Source organism: Gorilla gorilla, chromosome 15 (assembly GCF_029281585.2).
Source record: "Gorilla gorilla gorilla isolate KB3781 chromosome 15, NHGRI_mGorGor1-v2.1_pri, whole genome shotgun sequence".
NCBI lineage: Eukaryota > Metazoa > Chordata > Mammalia > Primates > Hominidae > Gorilla > Gorilla gorilla.
In genome coordinates, this window is record NC_073239.2 from 32,540,157 (window position 1) to 32,557,408 (window position 17,252).

Here is a 17,252-nt window from a genome sequence, read left to right on the forward strand (position 1 = left end):
GACTTGAAAGACATATGAAAAAAATTTTAAATGGGAGCAAAGCTAAACTATAGTGTCTAAGGATCTACATTTAGGTGATCAAACTATAAAAAAATGCAAAGAAGTAATTATTACTCACCATAGTATCCACTATGGCAGGAAGGGGTAGCTATGATAGAGATGGGCAACAGGGTCGGGGCGGGGCGGGGCTGGGTTGGTGTCTGCAAAGTTCTGTTTCTTTCCCTGGGTAGTGTTCCAAAGGTGTTCACTTTATGATAGTTTATTCAGCCATAACTTTGTTTTAGATGGTTTTCTGTATCTGTGTTTTATTTTAAAATAAAAAGATTATAATGTGTTAACTATATTTTATCAGTTATCTGGAGCTGAAGGGCATGCAGCCCCATTTTATTCTAATTAATAAAAATAATTTTTAAGGCTAACACTTTCTTGTCCCTGTGCATTTAGAAGATACCAGAAAGGTGCCTGGAACCCCAGTTCCCTGCCTCTTAGCTGGAGGGATTTATTTTTAAATCTATTTTCTTTCTCTCCTAGATTTTATTTACATTGCTCATGTTCCTTTTAAACTGTAGAGTCAGCAATATGTAATATACGCTTACAGGGCCTACTCTAATCATTATAAAGTGGAAAGGTGATGATAGCTAACATGTATTAAATGGTTATTCGGTGCCAGGCATAGTTCTGAGTGCTTTATTCCACTGACTCTTTTAATCTTCCCAACAAGACTGTAAAGTGTAGGCATTTCCATTTTACAGATGAAGCAACTGAGAGGCACCTCTGGCTCAAGTCTACTCTGTGTTTAATACCTGTGCTATGTTGCTTTTGACGGTATTCAGTTATCATATGCTATTTATGAAGCTAAGGATTTGGCTGTGTTTTATTATTATTTTTAAATTTTTAAATTTTATTTATTTTATTTTATTTTTTTTGAGACAGAGTCTCACTCTGTCGCCTAGGCTGGAGTGCAGTGGTGTGATCTCAGCTCACTGCAACCTCAGCCTCCCAGTTTCAAGTGATTCTCCCGCCTCAGCTTCCTGAGTAGCTGGAATTACAGGCATGGGCCACCATGCCTGGCTAATTTTTGTATTTTTAGTAGAGATGGGGTTTCACCATGTTGGTCTGGCTGGTCTCAAACTGCTGACCTCAGGTGATCTGCCCACCTCGGCCTCCCAAAGTGTGAGCCACCGCACCTGGCTGGCTGTGTTTTAAAGTACAATATACTCCACTGCTAACTTTGTTCTAACCTCTGTTCCACTCTGACCTTTAGATTTTTACACATTCTGGCTGGTCACTGGCATTTCCTATGAAAACACTTGGTGTTTCCTCTTCTAGTTTTTTCCTTTGAGGGAGTTCCCAATAATTCCATTTTATTTGTTGAAGTTTGTTCCCTTTTTCTGGGTAAAGACTACCGTACTACCCACCTTAGGTTATACATTCTCTCAGCCTGATCCAGATTGCACAGAAGTTATCCTAAGCTGATGCCCCTGACTCATGTGAGATCATTGCACTGTTTTCCTGATTACTCTCCAAAGTTTATTTCAGATGAATTTAGGCTACGCTAAACTGTAGTCCACAGACCAGCAGCATCAGCATTACCCAGGAGCTTGTAAGGAAAACAAAATCTTGAGGCTACTACAGACTTGCTGAGTGACAATCTGCATTTTAACAAGATCTCCAGGTGATTCAAAGGCACTTTTAAGTTTGAGAAACACGGAATAGGTGACTTTTTATTTTTTTATTTTTTTGAGACCGAGTCTTGCTCTGTCCCCCAGGCTGGAGTGCAATGGCACGATCTCGGCTTACTGCAACCTCTGCCTCCCGAGTTCAAGTGATTCTCCTAAATAGCTGGGATTACAGGCACCCACCATCATGCCCAGCTAATTTTTGTATTTTTGTAGAGAAGGGGTTTCACCGTGTTGGCCACGCTGGTCTTGAACTCCCAACCTCAGGTGATCCGCCCTCCTTGGCCTCCCAAAGTGCTGGGATTACAGGCATGAGCCACTGCGCCCGGCGGAATAGGTGACTTCTAAGGTCCTTGCAGTTCTAGATGTCTATACTACTATGAAAGACATGTCTTTGCAGTTTTATCACTTTAACCCTTAGCTCTATTGTTTACTAACTGTGAAGCTTTGGACAAATTACTTGACCTCTCTGTGCCTTTGTTACTTCATTTGTAAAATGGTAATTCCCCCAAAGGGTTGATAGGTATGTGCTTAGAACACTGCCTTGTTGGGAATAGGCCCCCAAAATCTGGCCATAAACTGGCCCCAAAACTGGCCATAAGCAAAATCTCTGCAGCACTGTGACATGTTTGTGATGGCCATGACACCCACACTGGAAGGTTGTGGGTTCACCGGAATGAGGGCAAGGAACACATGGCCCACCCCGGGCAGAAAACCGCTTAAAGGTATTCTTAAACCATAAACAATAGCATGAGCGATCTGTGCCTTAAGGACATGCTCCTGCTGCAGATAACCAGCCAGAGCCCATCTCTTTATTTTGGCCCATCCCTTTGTTTCCCGTAAGGAATACTTTTAGTTAATCTATAATCTATAGAAACAATGCTTATCACTGACTTGCTGTCAGTAAACACGTGGGTAAATCTCTGTTCGAGGCTCTCAGCTCTGAAGGCTGTGAGACCCCTGATTTCCCTCTCCACACCTCTATATTTCTGTGTGCGTGTCTTTAATTCCTCTAGCATTGCTGGGTTAGGGTCTCTGTGACCGAGCTGGTCTCAGCAGTGCCTGGCACACAGAAGGTGCTACAGAAGTGTTGTTAGCTGTCCTAATATTGAATATGCTTCCGTGAATACTATGCAGCTCCCAGTGCCAGGTCAGGCAGGGGGAAGAACCAATTCGAGAACTGACAATGAAGCCACTTCACTGGAGAATGGAGTTGTAGAGGCTTCTGCAATCTAAGTGGGAGATCAGGAATTTTAGGCTTGGGGGCTGTACTGAGCAGCTTGCTGAGGCCCTCAGTTTTTTTTTTTTTTGTTTTTTGTTTTGTGACGGAGTTTCGCTCTGTTGCCCAGACTGGAGTGTGCAGTGGCGCGACCTTGGTTTACTGCAACCTCTGCCTCCTGGGTTCACACCATTCTCCTGCCTCAGCTTGCCAAATAGCTAGGACTACAGGCGCCCGCCACCACTCCCGGCTAATTTTTTTTTTTTTTTTTTTGTATTTTTAGTAGCGATGGGGTTTCACTGTGTTAGCCCGGATGGTCTCAATCCCCTGACCTCATGATCTGCCCGCCTCAGCCTCCCAAAGTGCTGGGATTACAGGCGTGAACCACCACGCCCAGCCTCACCATTTTTTTTTTTTTAAGAACTCAGGACATAGAGTGGATAGTGCCTTCTCCCAGCAATTCCTATGTCTTGTGACCCAGTGCTGGAGCTGCCTGTAATACAGATCTTTGATTGTGCCAGGCTGTGCTTCTTCTAGGGGCTGGAAGAAGAAGATTGTGAGACAGGTGTTAGAGGGAAGCCTGTGAAGATAGGTGGGAAATGAAAACAGCACAAATCTGGTGTAAAATAGATAAGCATCTCTTATTATTGGACAGTCTTTGTGGGAAGGTCTATGGCACATTGAAGATGTTAGTTAATATCAAATTGCTCATATTTTCTGCAAGGTGGCTTCCCTATTCCCAGATGAGGGTGCTATGTCCTCTTGCTAGACTAGGGCCTCAGGTCACATTTTGTGCACACGTCTCTCCAGGGCTTCAAGCTCAGCCAACACCTCTTTGGGCAGATCCTGGTTGACCTGCTCTGTCAGGTAGCTCCGAATGTCACGAACTTCCTGTTCCCAGAAGTCCTTGGGGAGTGAGAACAGCTGAGTGGTGTCTATAGCTCCGAGGCCGCTCAGATCCAAGGCTCCTTCCTTTGGCACCAGCCCAATGGGTGTCTCTCGGGCACTGTCCTCCCCCTCTAACCGCCGGCAGATCCAGTCTAGCACCCGAGCATTCTCCCCAAAGCCTGGCCACAGGAAGTGCCCTGCCTCGTCACGCCGGAACCAGTTGACATGGAAGATACGGGGCAGCTGGGCCCCCTTGCGCCCTTCCATGCTCAGCCAGTGTTCCAGGTAGTGCCCGAAGTTGTAGCCAAAAAAGGGCCGCATGGCAAATGGGTCGTGCATGATGATCTTCCCTGTGGGGGAAGCAAGATGGGTAAGGAGTCTTCCTTCTCACTGGGGAAGGGAAGGGCACCCTGCATCCAGTTGGAGGAAGCTGTGAAAGGCTTATGGTTCTGAATATCTTCAGGGATGGGGAAAAGATAGAAGTGGGAAGAGGTGGGGCCATATCAGACTCCAGGGGTGGACAAAAGGAAGGTCTGGCTCAGGAAGGGAGAGAGGAGGTGCTGTGTGCACACAGAGGAGAGGGAGGAATGGCGAGGGTGCTCACCTTTGTGTTCTGCTGCAGCAGTGGACTCAGAGCGCATGGCGCTGCCCACAAACACCCCATGACGCCAGTTGAAGGCCTCGTATACCAGGGGTACCCCTAGATCACCAATGAACAGAGTCACAGGCAGCCCTTTTCTTTGGACCCTAACTCCAGCCCTTCTGGTGAGCTTGACTGGTACTCTCTCTCCTAAGACCTCGGCTATCCCATTTTCAGACCCTTTGCCTCCTCCCAAGTTTGCATTCACCAGGGGAGAACTCTGGAGACAGATGAGACCCAGGCTGAGGCTCTGGATCAGAGGGAGGGAGGTAGGCCCTAATACAGAGATAGCCCTTTTGCCAAGAACATGGAGCTCATATGTTGTTTACCTTTGGGTCTGCGGCCACCAAAGATGATGGCGTCAATGGGGACACCCTCTGGGGCCTCCCAGGCTGGGTCCATGATGGGGCACTGGCGAGCCGGGGCACAAAATCGAGAGTTGGGATGTGCACAGGGCTCCTTGTCACCTGGCAGAGGAAATACAAACACTATTATTTCCAAGGTCATGTCGACCCCCAACACACACATACATGGGCACACATTCTTGCAGGGTTCTTTTTTTTTTTTGCCTCATCAGCTGCCTAGAACCTTGTGTGATAAGGAGCAGAGAGAAGGGAGCCAGGGCATCTCCAAGAGCTCAGGTTGTTTAGCCATGAAGGTGCGGCCAGCTGAGCTATGTGAGAAAAGAGTGGGAGAGGAATTGGGGTTTGGCAGGGCACTAATGTTTGTGCCAAGCTACTGGCACTTGGCACTGACCAGGGCTCAAGGGAATGGGGTTAGATATGGGCATAAGGTTATAATAATTTTTCCCCCAGAAACTATTTCATTATTTATGAGATTATTATTTAAATAAATACCCAAACCTAAAGCAAAAACTGAGAATGTCAGCTTAGTACTTCAGACAATTGACTTTCCGTCAGCAAACCGGGGAAGACAGGTTCTTCTAAGTTATCCAAATGCAAATAGGAATTTATTTTATCTTTTTATTTTTGAGGGAGAGTCTTGCTCTGTTGCCCAGGCTGTAGTGCAGTGGTGCAATCTTGGCTTACTGCAACCTCCGCCTCCCAGGTTCAAACAATTCTCCTGCCTCAGCCTCCCCAATAGCTGGGATTACAGGCACCCATCACCATGCCTGGCTGATTTTTTTGTATTTTTAATAGAGATGGGGTTTCACCATGTTGGCCAGGCTGGTTTCAAACTCCTGACCTTAGGTGATCTGCCCACCTTGGCCTCCCAAAGTAGTAGGATTACAGGCATGAACCACTGCTCCTGGCCTGATTTTATTTATTTAATTTAGTTATGAGATGGAGTCTCACTCTGTCACCAGGCTGGAGTGCAGTGGCACGATCTCGTCTCACTGCAACCTCTGCCTCCTGGGATCAAGCAATTTTCCTGCCTCCTGAGTAGCTGGGATTACAGGCATGAGCCACCATGCCTGGCTAATTTTTGTATTTTATTGGAGACGGGGTTTTGCCATGTTGCCAGGCTGGTCTCGAACTCCTGACCTCAGGTGATCCAACCGCCTCGGCCTCCCAAAGTGCTGGGATTACAGGTGTGAGTCACTGTGCCCTGCAAGGAATTGGTTTTAAAGCTAACAAAATGTTGGTGATTTCCCTGCCCTGCTTAGACCCTGATGAAGTGATAGGGCTTGAAAAATAGAGATAGGGATATCACATGGGTAGGGATAACCTCAGGAGCCCAGGTCACACTTGGCACCTTCAGGTGTCCTGGAGGGGGGTTGGGACTAAGTCAGTGGCACATGTATGAAGCACCACTGTGTGGCGCCTGAGTGGACATGGCGCCTTCTCTGCTGGAGGTTGCTGGTCAGACCTGGGGAGTGGGGAAGCCACAGGGCCAAAATCCCCACCCTCTCCCATCCGCCAGCTTCTGCCCGCCATCGCAGATAAGAGCCATCCTTCATCAGCACCCAGTGCAGAATCCTAACACAGGGTATTATTCTGGGAATTGAAGCTGGGGACAAGATGCCCTAGTTATGCCCCCAAATCTGGAGATGATGAAAGGGTTGGGGAACTAGCCTGTGGGGAAAGATGAAAGTTTCTTCGATTTCTCAGTTGGGTGGGAAGGCTGAGGGGGGCTTAATGATGGTGTTAGTAAAAATAAAGGGTGATTAGATGAAGCAAGGAGGGTGACTGCTAGGCCAGCCTGGCAAACCTGAATATAGGCTTCAGTGACTACAAGGCCAGCCTCCCCTCCCATGCTCTTCTTTGCCCCTGCCTCTTGGTGTCTGGACTGCCTGACTGCAGAAGGCCATGGAAAGAATACTGAAGGTCCAGAGTGCAGGGCTGAGGGAGAGGTGGGACTCCCAGGCGCCCAGGGTAATGACAGGATTCAGAAACTAGCTTCTGGGAAAGACTCAAGCTCTGACCTGATTTTGTTTGTAGGAAGGATTGGGGTGAATGCTTTGGAGGGACAGGGGAAGGGTGAGGGTAACAATACTGACCTTTAGACAGTGGTTATTATACAGGGGACAGTGGGAGCCAAGTGGCAGGAGGAGAGTTGGAGCAGAGGAGGCAGCTTTCCTCTTTTCCTAATGGGCCAAACTTTATGGATAGTGCTTGGAGCCCAATACCTTCTGTAAGAATGTTCAAAAGTCATTCCTTTTCCTTTCATTAAAAAAAAATCCAGCCTGTATTTATTATTGAGAATTTACTGTGTATTTGTCAGTGTGCTAAACCCTTTTTATGCACTATTTAATCCTCCAACAACCTCATGAGATAGGTACTATCACAACTACCCTCATTCAACTGATGTGGAAACTAAAGCTTAGGGAAGTTGAGCAACTTAGCCAGATCACAAAACCAGTGATTGGTGGAGTTGGGACATGAACTGAGATTTTGCCTGGGACTGGAAACTGCAAACGTTCATGACTTCTGTGCCTCCTGGCAGTCCTAGAAGATGGTTGGAGGTTGTGGAGAAAGCTTTTCCACCATTAAGGTGCTGAGGCCTGGAGGCTGTGCCACACCTTCCCCACCGCACATACCAGGTTTCCAGGGTTTGCCCAGCCAGGAGGTCACAGTAACACCAGGTGGAAGAGGCTGGTCAATGCCCTCCCAGTACACGCCACCATCACTGGTCTCAGCCACGTTGGTAAAAATAGTGTTACTCTGGATTGTAGCCATGGCGTTGGGATTGGTGGTGGCAGAGGTACCAGGGGCAACCCCAAAGAAGCCGTTCTCAGGGTTGATGGCCCGGAGTCGACCTGTTAGGAGAAGTGAAAGAAAGGAAGGACCAAACAAGGAAAACTTGAGATGTAAGACCAAAGAAGGTCCTGCTCCACCCCACCCTGTCCTGAGATGGACCCAAGATCTGATGAGGAAAGGCTGTCTCTAGGGTGGCTGGGCTGCCAGAGGAATGGAGCAGGGTTGGGTGTTCAGGAAACTTTCTCACTGACAAAGTCACTGTGAACACTAGAGAGGAGACCCCGAGGCTCTGACAAGAGCCAGAACCAAGAGTATGATCTGAGAGTCCCTCACCTTCACTGTCAAACCTCATCCAAGCAATGTCATCCCCCACACACTCCACTTTCCAGCCTGGCAGTGCGGGCCGCATCATAGCCAGGTTGGTCTTGCCACAGGCACTAGGGAAGGCGGCTGCCACATAGCGCTTCTTCCCTGCAGGGCTGGTGATGCCCAGGATCTGTGCATTGGGGAGAGAGGGAATAAGAAAGAGGTCACCAAAGGTCAGGGCATGGTCTGCATGGGGAAGGGCAGCTAGGGTCTAATAGGGAGGACCAATGTTTATTCACTATATAAGTGATTGCCCTGCCATCAGGCCTGGGTTAGTGGCAGGGGAAACCTCAACATTCAGCAGCCTGAGGCCAAAGCTTTGGGCCTTCAAGTAGAGTCCCCGCCCACCAGCCTGGCACCTGGCGGGAGGGAGGTGAGGCTGAGGCAGACTGGCCAGGCCCCACCCCTGCCCTGTCCCCGGCAGCTGCCCTGCTTCTCACCAGGCCCTCACCAGCATGTGCTCTGCCAGCCAGCCCTCATCCCGGGCCAGCCGAGAGGCGATGCGTAGGGCAAAGCACTTCTTGCCCAGCAGGGAGTTGCCACCATAGCCGCTGCCGAAGGAGATGATCTCCCGCTGGTCGGGCACGTGGCCAATCAGGGTTTTCTCTGGATTGCACGGCCACTTGCTCACCGGCTCCCCTGGGGACAATGGGGTCATGGGGTTGCTGGCAGCGGCATCAGGAACTGGGGTGTCAGGGGCCAGAGGGATCAGGGATTGGCAGGAGAGACACTTGGAAGCAGTAGCAGCACCAAGAGGTGGCTGAAGCCCCCCACCTCATAATAACCATCAGCTTCCATGCCCCTATTCTTGGACACGGATTTTTCTCAGTCTTGTGCAAAGTGCTCTGCAAACACAGCCTCATCCCTCTACTGGGACTGCTGCTCTGGATCTTGGGAATTAGGTTGCCAGAGAGGACAGGTTCTTAGGGTCTGTGGAGAGGTAGGATTTGGGATTTCCTCTGAGTTTAAGAAGGCCTCTGTGTTCCCCTTGGGGCAGAGCAGGTGCTTACCTTGTCCTGTCAGGGGCTGGCCCACGGAGTGCAGACACTTGACAAAGTCACCATCTCCCAGGGCCTGAAGCACAGGTGTCCCCAGTCGGGTCATAATACGCATGCTTGCCACCACATAGGCTGAGTCAGTGAGCTGCACCCCGATGCGGGACAGCGGGGAGCCCACAGGACCCATGCTGAATGGAAGCACATACATGGTGCGGCCTGTGGAGGAAGGCATCCCCTGGATGAAGGGTTCCAAACCTGTTCACATCTTCCATGCCCTTGCCACTGTGCCCCTGCCCTGGTTACCCTGCATGCAGCCTGGAAACCTCTCATCCACAGCTCGCTGGAAATCAGCTGGGGACATCCAGTTGCCCAGCTGCCCACGGGCCCCACCAGGCGGGAGAGGTACCGTGTCCCGCTGAGAAGGAGTTACAATCACCGTCTTGCTCTCTACTCGTGCCACATCCTTGGGGTCTGTGCGGGCCAGCCAGCTGGGGGAGAGGGGATTGTCAGGAAGATGGTGGCCAGCAGGTTTCCCTTGTCCCTAGACCCACTTTTTCAAGTCCAACTTTGACTCCAGGTCTTCTGTTGGCCTTATTTTTCCCCACCCAGTCACATCTCAGTCCCTTCCTCCAGGCTTTGTCCCATCTAAGGGGTGTTCCCCAAGGTCCCAGCCCTCTGGGGGTCTCTGCCCCTGGCAAAAGCTCCCTGAACTGGTGAGGAAAAAAAAAAAAAGCAAAGGATCTTATTTATATCAGCTTCTTCATTTAACATTAAAATAAAATACAAACTACAAACCAGGCTGGGCGCAGTGGCTCATGCCTGTAATCCCAGCACTTTGGGAGGCTGAGGTGGGTGGATCACTTGAGGTTAGGAGTTTGAGACCAACCTGGCCAACATGGTGAAACCCTGTCTCTACTAAAAATACAAAAATCAGCTGGGCTTGGTGGTGCATACTTGTAATCCCAGCTACTCTGGAGGCTGAGGCAGGAGAATTGCTTGAGGCAATTCCCCGGAGGCAGAGGTTGTTGTAAGCTGAAATCATGCCACTGCACTCCAGCCTGGGTGATACAGTGAGACTCCATCTCAAAAAAAAAAATCCCAGTTTCTTTCTTTTTTTTTTTTGAGACAGAGTTTCGCTCTTATTGCCCAGGCTGGAGTGCAATGACGCGATCTTGGCTCAGTGCAACCTCCGCCTCTTGGGTTTAAGTGATTCTCCTGCCTCACCCTCCCAAGTAGCTGGGATTACAGGCATGCGCTGCCATGCTGGGCTAATTTTTGTATTTTTTTTTTTTTCAGTAGAGATGGGGTTTCTCCATGTTGGTCAGGCTGGTCCCAAACTCCCGACACCTGGTGATCCACCCGCCTTGGCCTCCCAAAGTGCTGGGATTATAGGCGTAAGCAAATCCCAGTTTCTGAGTCTGTTTACCCCAAAGCTCTCATTCTTGTTCATTCCATTGGGATGTTCTAGTTAAGTTGATTTTGCCTTGGTGAACCCAAAGTGGCCTCAGTGCACCTATCTTGCAGGTTGTGGAGCCCAAGGCTTACCAGTTATTGTACTTGGGGAGCTTTCGGATGAGGCCCTGCTGCTCCAGCAGGGTCAGTGTGGCAGTATTCTCAGCCTCAGTTCCATCACAGATGTGGATGCCCTCTGGTTGGCACAGGCGGGCACTGTGCTCTACAAAATCTCGAATGCCAGTGGGAAGCTGGCCCAGATCTCCACTAAGCACTCGCAGGGTCTGGATGCTACGGCATGATGGCCAGCCCAAGGGGCTCAGCCCATGCCAGCTAAGCCTATAGGAGAAACAGAGGCAATGAGCTAGCTGCTGTCATCGAGAGTGGACAAGGCAGGTGGTGGAGAGACAGAAAGCTTGGGCTGCAGCCTGCTAAAACATGTCTGCATGCAGGGACCATGAAGAGCAGGTTGCAGTTGGTGTGTGGGATGTGTTCAGGACACATGTATCTTGTAGCCTTTATGAGGCTTGAGGAGGGTGTCTCCTGCTCAGCGAGGGACAGATATGGCCAAATGAGCAAAAAAGGCACATGCCTGGCTGTGTGGAAGTATACATGTAGGCATGCTGATGTTACTGCATGTGTAGCCCATGCCCATGTTTAACTGTTTAATCAACATTTAGAAATAAGTAGGGAGATGGCTGGCATGGTGGCTCACGCCTGTAATCCCAGCACTTTGGGAGGCTGAGGCAGGTGGATCACGAGGTCAGGAGATCAAGACCGTACTGGCCAACATGGTGAAACCCTATCTACTAAAAATATAAAAATTAGCCGGATGTGCTGGCATGTGCCTCTAGTCCCAGCTACTCAGGAGGCTGAGGCAGGAGAATCGCTTGAACCCGGGAGGTGGAGGTTGCAGTGAGCCAAGATCGGGACACTGCACTCCAGCCTGGGTGACAGAGCAAGACTCTGTCTCAAAAAAAAAAAAAAAAAAAAAAAAGAAATGAGTAGGGGCCTTTGGCCAAGTGTCAAGACAAGAATTTGGGCCCAGGTGACAACTTCATATGTCTGGTGTTTGAAGCCTCATCCATTTTATTTCCATTTTCAAGTATAGTTTTTTATAAATTAAAATGGCAGCTGTTTTTATTCTTTCCTTCTGGTGTGTATGCTGTAAGACTATGAAAGCCCCAAGCAAAGGTCACAGTCTTTCCAGTGCCAGGTTTCTAGATGAGGGCTCTTGCACAGAGAATAGGTGACTGGATGCTGGGCTTCCAGGCCCTGATCTGCTGCTGCCCACTTGGACCAACAATGGTTGCATAAAATGTTGCCCTCGGGTAAGTATTTTTGAACTCTGCGGAAGGTTGACCACTGGGGAATGAGTGTCACTGGCTGGGGTTCATGGGCTTAATTCTCAGGAGGCCAGCGTCCTGTTGTCTGTCCTCTCATGGCCCTGGGAGACAGAGAAGCAACGTCTGCTCTGATTGGCCTGGACTCAAGGTGGAGTAAACCCAAGAGAGCAAAGACCATGAAGGGGATGTTACTCTCCTCCTCTATCAAGGCCTCGCCCATCAGAAACTGCCCCCACACCCAGGACCACGTGACCCTGTGCTTCTCCTGGCTCTTCTTCCTAGAGGCCACATGCCTAGAGAGCTTTGGTGTTGGTGGGAGGGTGGAACAGCAGCTTGCTGGCAGCTCAGACTCAGAGGGTGTTAGCCTGGGGAAGGAAGAAAGCTCAGAGCATGGATGCGGGAGCTTGAGTCTGTCTGGGGTAGAAGCTGGGGTGGTTTCCGCTAAAGCAGGATAGATGATCAGTGTGGCCCCAGGGGCAGGGGAGGAGGGCTACTGGGACCTGGGTCTGTTCCTGCCTCAGAGGGAAGTTCTCCGTGAGCATCAGTTTTCAAGCACACAGTCTTGAGGACAGCCTCTCTCTCCCTGGAGCCTGGCTCACGTTATCTCTTGTGAAGCCCCTACACCCTCCTGCAGCCCTCTAAGTGGGACGTTTCCTTCAGAGACCACCCACAAGGGCTGCCCAAGTGGAACGGGCTGTGCGACAGATGTGGGTCACTTCCGACTCTGGGACAAAAGCTGAGAAGAGAGGCCTCAGAGAATAAATAGGAGACTAAGAGGACAGGCAGACAAACAGGACGAGCCTGGGGGCTCCAGGCCTGGACGGAGGAAGAAGCCAGCTATGTAAGAAACGAAGGCAACTTGGCGCCCTCCTCCCACCTTGCTTGCCTCCCTCCCCTGGCCCCAGGTCCCTCGGGCTGCTCTGGACTTCCCGCCAGGTTCCAGTCCTTCCAGTCCGGGAGAGGCCGGGAATGGATATTTAACCTTCCACCTTCTTTAGGGGGCTCTGAGCTCAGTCTCCCGGGGCTCACGTACCCTTGTCCCCAGGGCCCTGCTGCCTCTCGAAGTACCCTGGGGCGCTGGCTGAGAGCCCGTTAGAGGTCCGAGGGAGGTATCTGGGAAGGAAAGGAGGATATGCAGAGACCCGGCTCAGCAGAGAGGAGCGAGGAGGGAGAGGAAGTTCTGAGAGTGGCAGATAGAGATCGCGCGGTCAGAGGCGAGCGAGGCAGAGAAGGGGAGGTGCAGGCGGAAACGAGGAGCGCCGGCCGGCTGCCCTCCCAAGAGACGCGCGGCGCGGGAGGCTGGACCCACAGCAGTCGCCCCTGCCCGCCTCCGCCTAGGATGGGAAACCTGGCGGAGGCTGAGAGCAGGAGAGCGCCACTGGCAGCCCCGAGGGGGCGAGCGCAGCGGAAGGTGCGGGTGGGCCCCGGGCCGGGGGTCACTCACCGCAGGCCAGGGCGGTACAATGCGGCCATGGCACCTGGGCAGGGGCTGCGGGGTGGCCAGGAACCGAGCGGAGCCGGGGAGGTATGGAAGGCGGGGAAGGAGGGAGCGCGGCGAAGCGAGCCACAGCAGAGGCTGGCGGGAGGCGCTTAAAAAGGAGGGGGGCAGGCGCGGGGGCGGAACCTGGTAGGGCTGGCACTAGCTTTCCTCCGCCCCGGGCAGGCCAGCTCCCTCGGCCCCGGGGCTCCAAGCTCCAGGTCAGCCCAGCCGCCGCCCCAACCCCTGCCTCCCAACCGCCAAACCCACCTCTCCCATTGGAGGACTGGGTCCACTCTTCAGCCCCCGACTTCGAGGCCCCGCCCCCCATCCGCCACCGCCCTCCCAGCCGCACATGATGTAACTTTGAGGACTCTTGCTCCCGGGAGAGACACTAGGTGGCAAACAAGCTAGGAACGAGGGGCGAGGCCAGGGGCGGGAGACTACAGGGGCCAGACGTCTGGAAGTTAGGGGGTTGGGCATTGCCTTTCCAGTTCCTCCTCCTGGGGACGCGACACCCTGAGTCCTGGGCCTTTCTGTAGTCCAAGTGCCCAATGCTAAGGTCCACTTAGTCCCCAACTCCTAAATCCCCGTTTCTCCTCCTGATCAAGGCTCCTTTCTGCCTTGCCATGAAATGGTGGAGTCTCTCTACCCCTGGGTCTCTTCCTTGGTCCTCTGATCTGGTCATTCTCCTTCCCCGGCACATGCCCTCTCCCCCTGACGGAGTCTTACTCTGTCACCCAGGCTGGAGTGCGTACAGTGGCGCGATCTCGGCTTACTGCACACTCCGCCTCCCGGGTTCAAGCAATTCTCCTGCCTCAACCTCCAGAGTAGCTGGAATTACAGGCGCCTGCCACCACACTCAGCTGATTTTTTGTATTTTTTGTAAAGACGGGGTTTGTCCATGCTGGCCAAGCTGGTCTCCAACTCCTGACCTCGTGATCCGCCTGCCTTGGCCTCCCAAAGTGCTGGGATTTACAGGCGTGAGCCACCACGCCCGGCCTGGTCATTCTTTCTCTCCACAATCCAACGAGGAAACTCATCTGCCTACCCAACTACCATCATAAAGTCCTCAGGTGATTTCTCAAGCTATACCTCCATTGGGACATCTCTCTCCAACCTGAGACCACTGGATATCACCCACAATGCTATATAGCATCTCGAACTCAGCATATCTATGATGGGTGTCTGCTCAGCATCTACTCCCCTTTTCTGGTAATAGCACCCTGATTTTCTTTTGGGGAACCATCTCCTCAGTCTGTATTGTCATGTGGGTCTGATGTCACCCCTCTTGGGGGTAGGCTTGCAGCTTAGCCAACTTTTGTGTTCCTCACTCTGGCCACAGCAATCAAGGATGTTCAAGGATGGGCATGAGATCTCTCTCTGGGACTTTTTATAAAACTTTGTAAGTTAGCTCTCTTTCTGCTGAGTTGCTGAGCTGGTAGAATACAAGCCTGGAGCTGCTGAGTGTTAGCTTGGCACTACAAAGCAGGAACCTGCCTGAGACAGAAGCCAGCCTAGAGGAAGCAGAGCAGGGAGATGGCGAGCAATGGATTCCTGATTTCAGTTACAGGAATCGATGCATTTCTTTTCTTGCTCAAGCTAATTTTAATTGGAGTTCTGCCACTTGCAACAGAAACAATCTTGATTCTCAGATTTCTTGGAGTTCTATGCTGGAACATAGTGGGATAAGGAGAGCTGGTCTACAGCCACGGGCTTGCTACTGGTCCCCGTCTCTTCCCCCTCAGGCTCTAGCCTACACTCAACCCCAGGTATATGTATTTGGATCTCTTTCCCCCCAGTTCGTAGATCCAAACTCTGTCCACACTTACCCAGTTGCAAACAGATACCTCTTGGCACACCTTTGGGCCTAAAGGTGTGCACACTGGTGGCAGCATGGTTGACCTGAAGGTCATCATCTTCTCCATAATCCTGCACCTACTCTCATGGTTTCCTACCTCAGCAAATGGCACCGTCATCTGGCCAGTTGCCCCAAAGGGAATCAGTCTAGACTATTCTTATCCTCCATAGCTAATCAGATGCCAGGACCTTTGGAATTGTACTTCTCAATTAGCCCTCAAGTCTGCAACTATCCCCATGGCCAGGGCCTTAGTTCAGGGCTTATCTCTCACCTGGCTTCAGGTGATAGCTTCTAAGGCACTTCTTGGACTCCTGCCTCTCCAAACACCAACCCCTCTCCTTTAAGCCACTCCCCACACTGTGCATGCAAATCCACTTGGAAAGTTAAGAGAGAAGAATAATGTTTATGCTATGGACAGTAGGTGCCAGGCTCTGTGTCAGCAACTCTGCATGCATAATCTCATTCTGTTTCACAACTATATTTTACATATGTGGACACAGGCTTAAAGAGTCATTTGCTCGGTCACCCTAAGGGAAGAATCAAGGAAAAAGGGAGGCAGGACCCTAGAAGTATGCCAACATATAACACCCTAAATCAAAGGTCAAATGCCGCACTTGACCTCCAAGATGCCTGCTTGGGCATCTTCCAAGTGTACTTTCCTTTCTTTCATTCCTGCTCTAAAGCTTTTTAATAAACTTCCATTCCTGTTCTGAAAAAAATTATTCATGAATATTTTATACTTTTATGCTATTATGAATGAAATGTTCTAATTGTTTACCACAAGTACATACAAATAAAATTGCTTTGTGTATATTGAAAAAAAAAAGAGTCATTTGCTCAAAGTCACACAAATGGTTAGCAGGAGAAATGGAATCTGAATCCATATCTTTCTGACTCTAATTACCAAGTCCCCCTCTCCCTATAAATCCTATACTGTCCCCTTGATTTACCATTAAAAATTAGATCATATCACTCTTAAGCTTAAAATCTCTTCAAGGCTCTTTCCATCACATGATATCTTATGTCCTTCATAATCTGACTCCTATTTATCTAATGCTGTCACCCCCACATCCCCACTTGCCTCCTTTTCTCCTACGTACTGAACTCTGAAGTTTCCAGAGCACTTCTGTGAACTTTTTCTGGGCATCTGCACTCAAATTAAACACACACCATCCTGGCCAACATGGTGAAACCCCGTCTCTACTAAAAATACAAAAATTAGCTCGGTGTGGTGGCGCACGCCGGTAGTCCCAGCTACTCAGGAGGCTGAGGCAGGAGAATCGCTTGAACCTGGGAGGCGGAGGTTGCAGTGAGCTGAGATTGCACCACTGCACTCCAGCCCGGGCAACACAGTGAGACTCTGTCTCAAACACACACACACACACACACACACACAAGCCTTTTCTGTTCGTCCCTTAGAATGAACATCTATTTCATCTGTGTTGCTTCTATCCCATGTATATGCCTATATTTTTGTACTTTACTATACTGTAGTTACTTTTATATCTCTGTAATCCTCACTAGAGTGATGATTTCAGTCTTGTTTTTCTCCTAGTTCCTAGCAGTACCTGGCCTATAACAGGCACTTAATAAAAGTTGGTTGAATAAAAGAATGAATGAGTGCCACGTTTCTGAATTCTTCTTCCCCGCCATTACTTTCTTCTCTAGCTTTAGGCAGATGGAGCAAGGGGCTCACGTGCAGATTTCCTTGCACTGCTCATTTCCCCTTATCTGCCACACACTTTTCTTTAGTTCCCTGCCGGGAGAGCCTGGCCCACCAGCTGGCCCCATGTCCAAGGAGTACCACCAGGGGGCAGAGTGTGATCTGCATTGTCCTCTCCGGGGCCTCTGGGTTCATCCTTGAAGTCTCACAGCCCCTGAGTAGTGATGCTGTGGTGTGCAGCCCAGATTCCCGCTTCAGGATCATGATGCTCATTGTTCCAGCTGCTGAGTGTTGGCTGCTGATGGCTCACAGCTGAGTACTTCCTTGAGCACTATCTGTGGCCAAAGGGAGCTGTCTCACCAAATGCAATGCCCGCTTCCTGGGGGCAGTATGTATCCAATGAATGGTTGTTATAAAGTACAGAGGCCTAGCCCTTTGTCTCAGTTTGGGACAACTCTGAAGGTCCATCCCAGCCCCAGAGCTCTTTAGGCTCAGCTGATTA

The 17,252-nt window shown here is 50.5% G+C and overlaps 2 protein-coding genes across 11 annotated transcripts in view; one reads left to right on the forward strand and one right to left on the reverse strand.

Annotated features, from left to right (window-relative positions):
- Nucleotides 1-17,252, forward strand: part of NRL (neural retina leucine zipper) — a 33,357-nt gene that overhangs the window by 5,512 nt on the left and 10,593 nt on the right. Inside the window, exon 1 of one of the 6 annotated variants that reach the window (XM_055362333.2) lies at nt 12,987-13,160. The exons of 2 other annotated variants lie outside the window; for them this stretch is intronic. In XM_055362333.2, the coding sequence (XP_055218308.1) occupies nt 13,089-13,160 (72 nt within the window). In that variant the 5' untranslated portion in view covers nt 12,987-13,088. Of the gene's footprint in view, nt 1-12,986; nt 13,161-14,121; nt 14,442-17,252 lie in introns of those variants that run through there. 3 more of the 6 variants (XM_055362336.2, XM_055362335.2, XM_063697760.1) reach the window with 3 other exon arrangements.
- Nucleotides 3,521-13,488, reverse strand: PCK2 (phosphoenolpyruvate carboxykinase 2, mitochondrial). 5 transcript variants are annotated; one of them, XM_063697752.1, is made up of 11 exons: nt 13,374-13,459; nt 12,783-12,862; nt 10,497-10,742; nt 9,255-9,439; nt 8,964-9,167; nt 8,405-8,592; nt 7,921-8,083; nt 7,428-7,646; nt 4,756-4,893; nt 4,391-4,486; nt 3,521-4,136 (listed from the first exon to the last, which is right to left on the reverse strand). In XM_063697752.1, the coding sequence occupies exons 4-11, from the start codon at nt 9,310-9,312 to the stop codon at nt 3,682-3,684; spliced, it is 1,521 nt and encodes a 506-aa protein (XP_063553822.1). In that variant the 5' UTR covers nt 9,313-9,439; nt 10,497-10,742; nt 12,783-12,862; nt 13,374-13,459; the 3' UTR covers nt 3,521-3,681. The 5 variants fall into 5 exon arrangements, with proteins under 5 accessions (XP_063553822.1, XP_063553823.1, XP_055218290.1 ...); XM_063697753.1 differs by lacking the exon at nt 13,374-13,459 and adding an exon at nt 13,194-13,326; XM_055362315.1 differs by lacking the exon at nt 12,783-12,862 and having other exon boundaries at nt 13,194-13,488.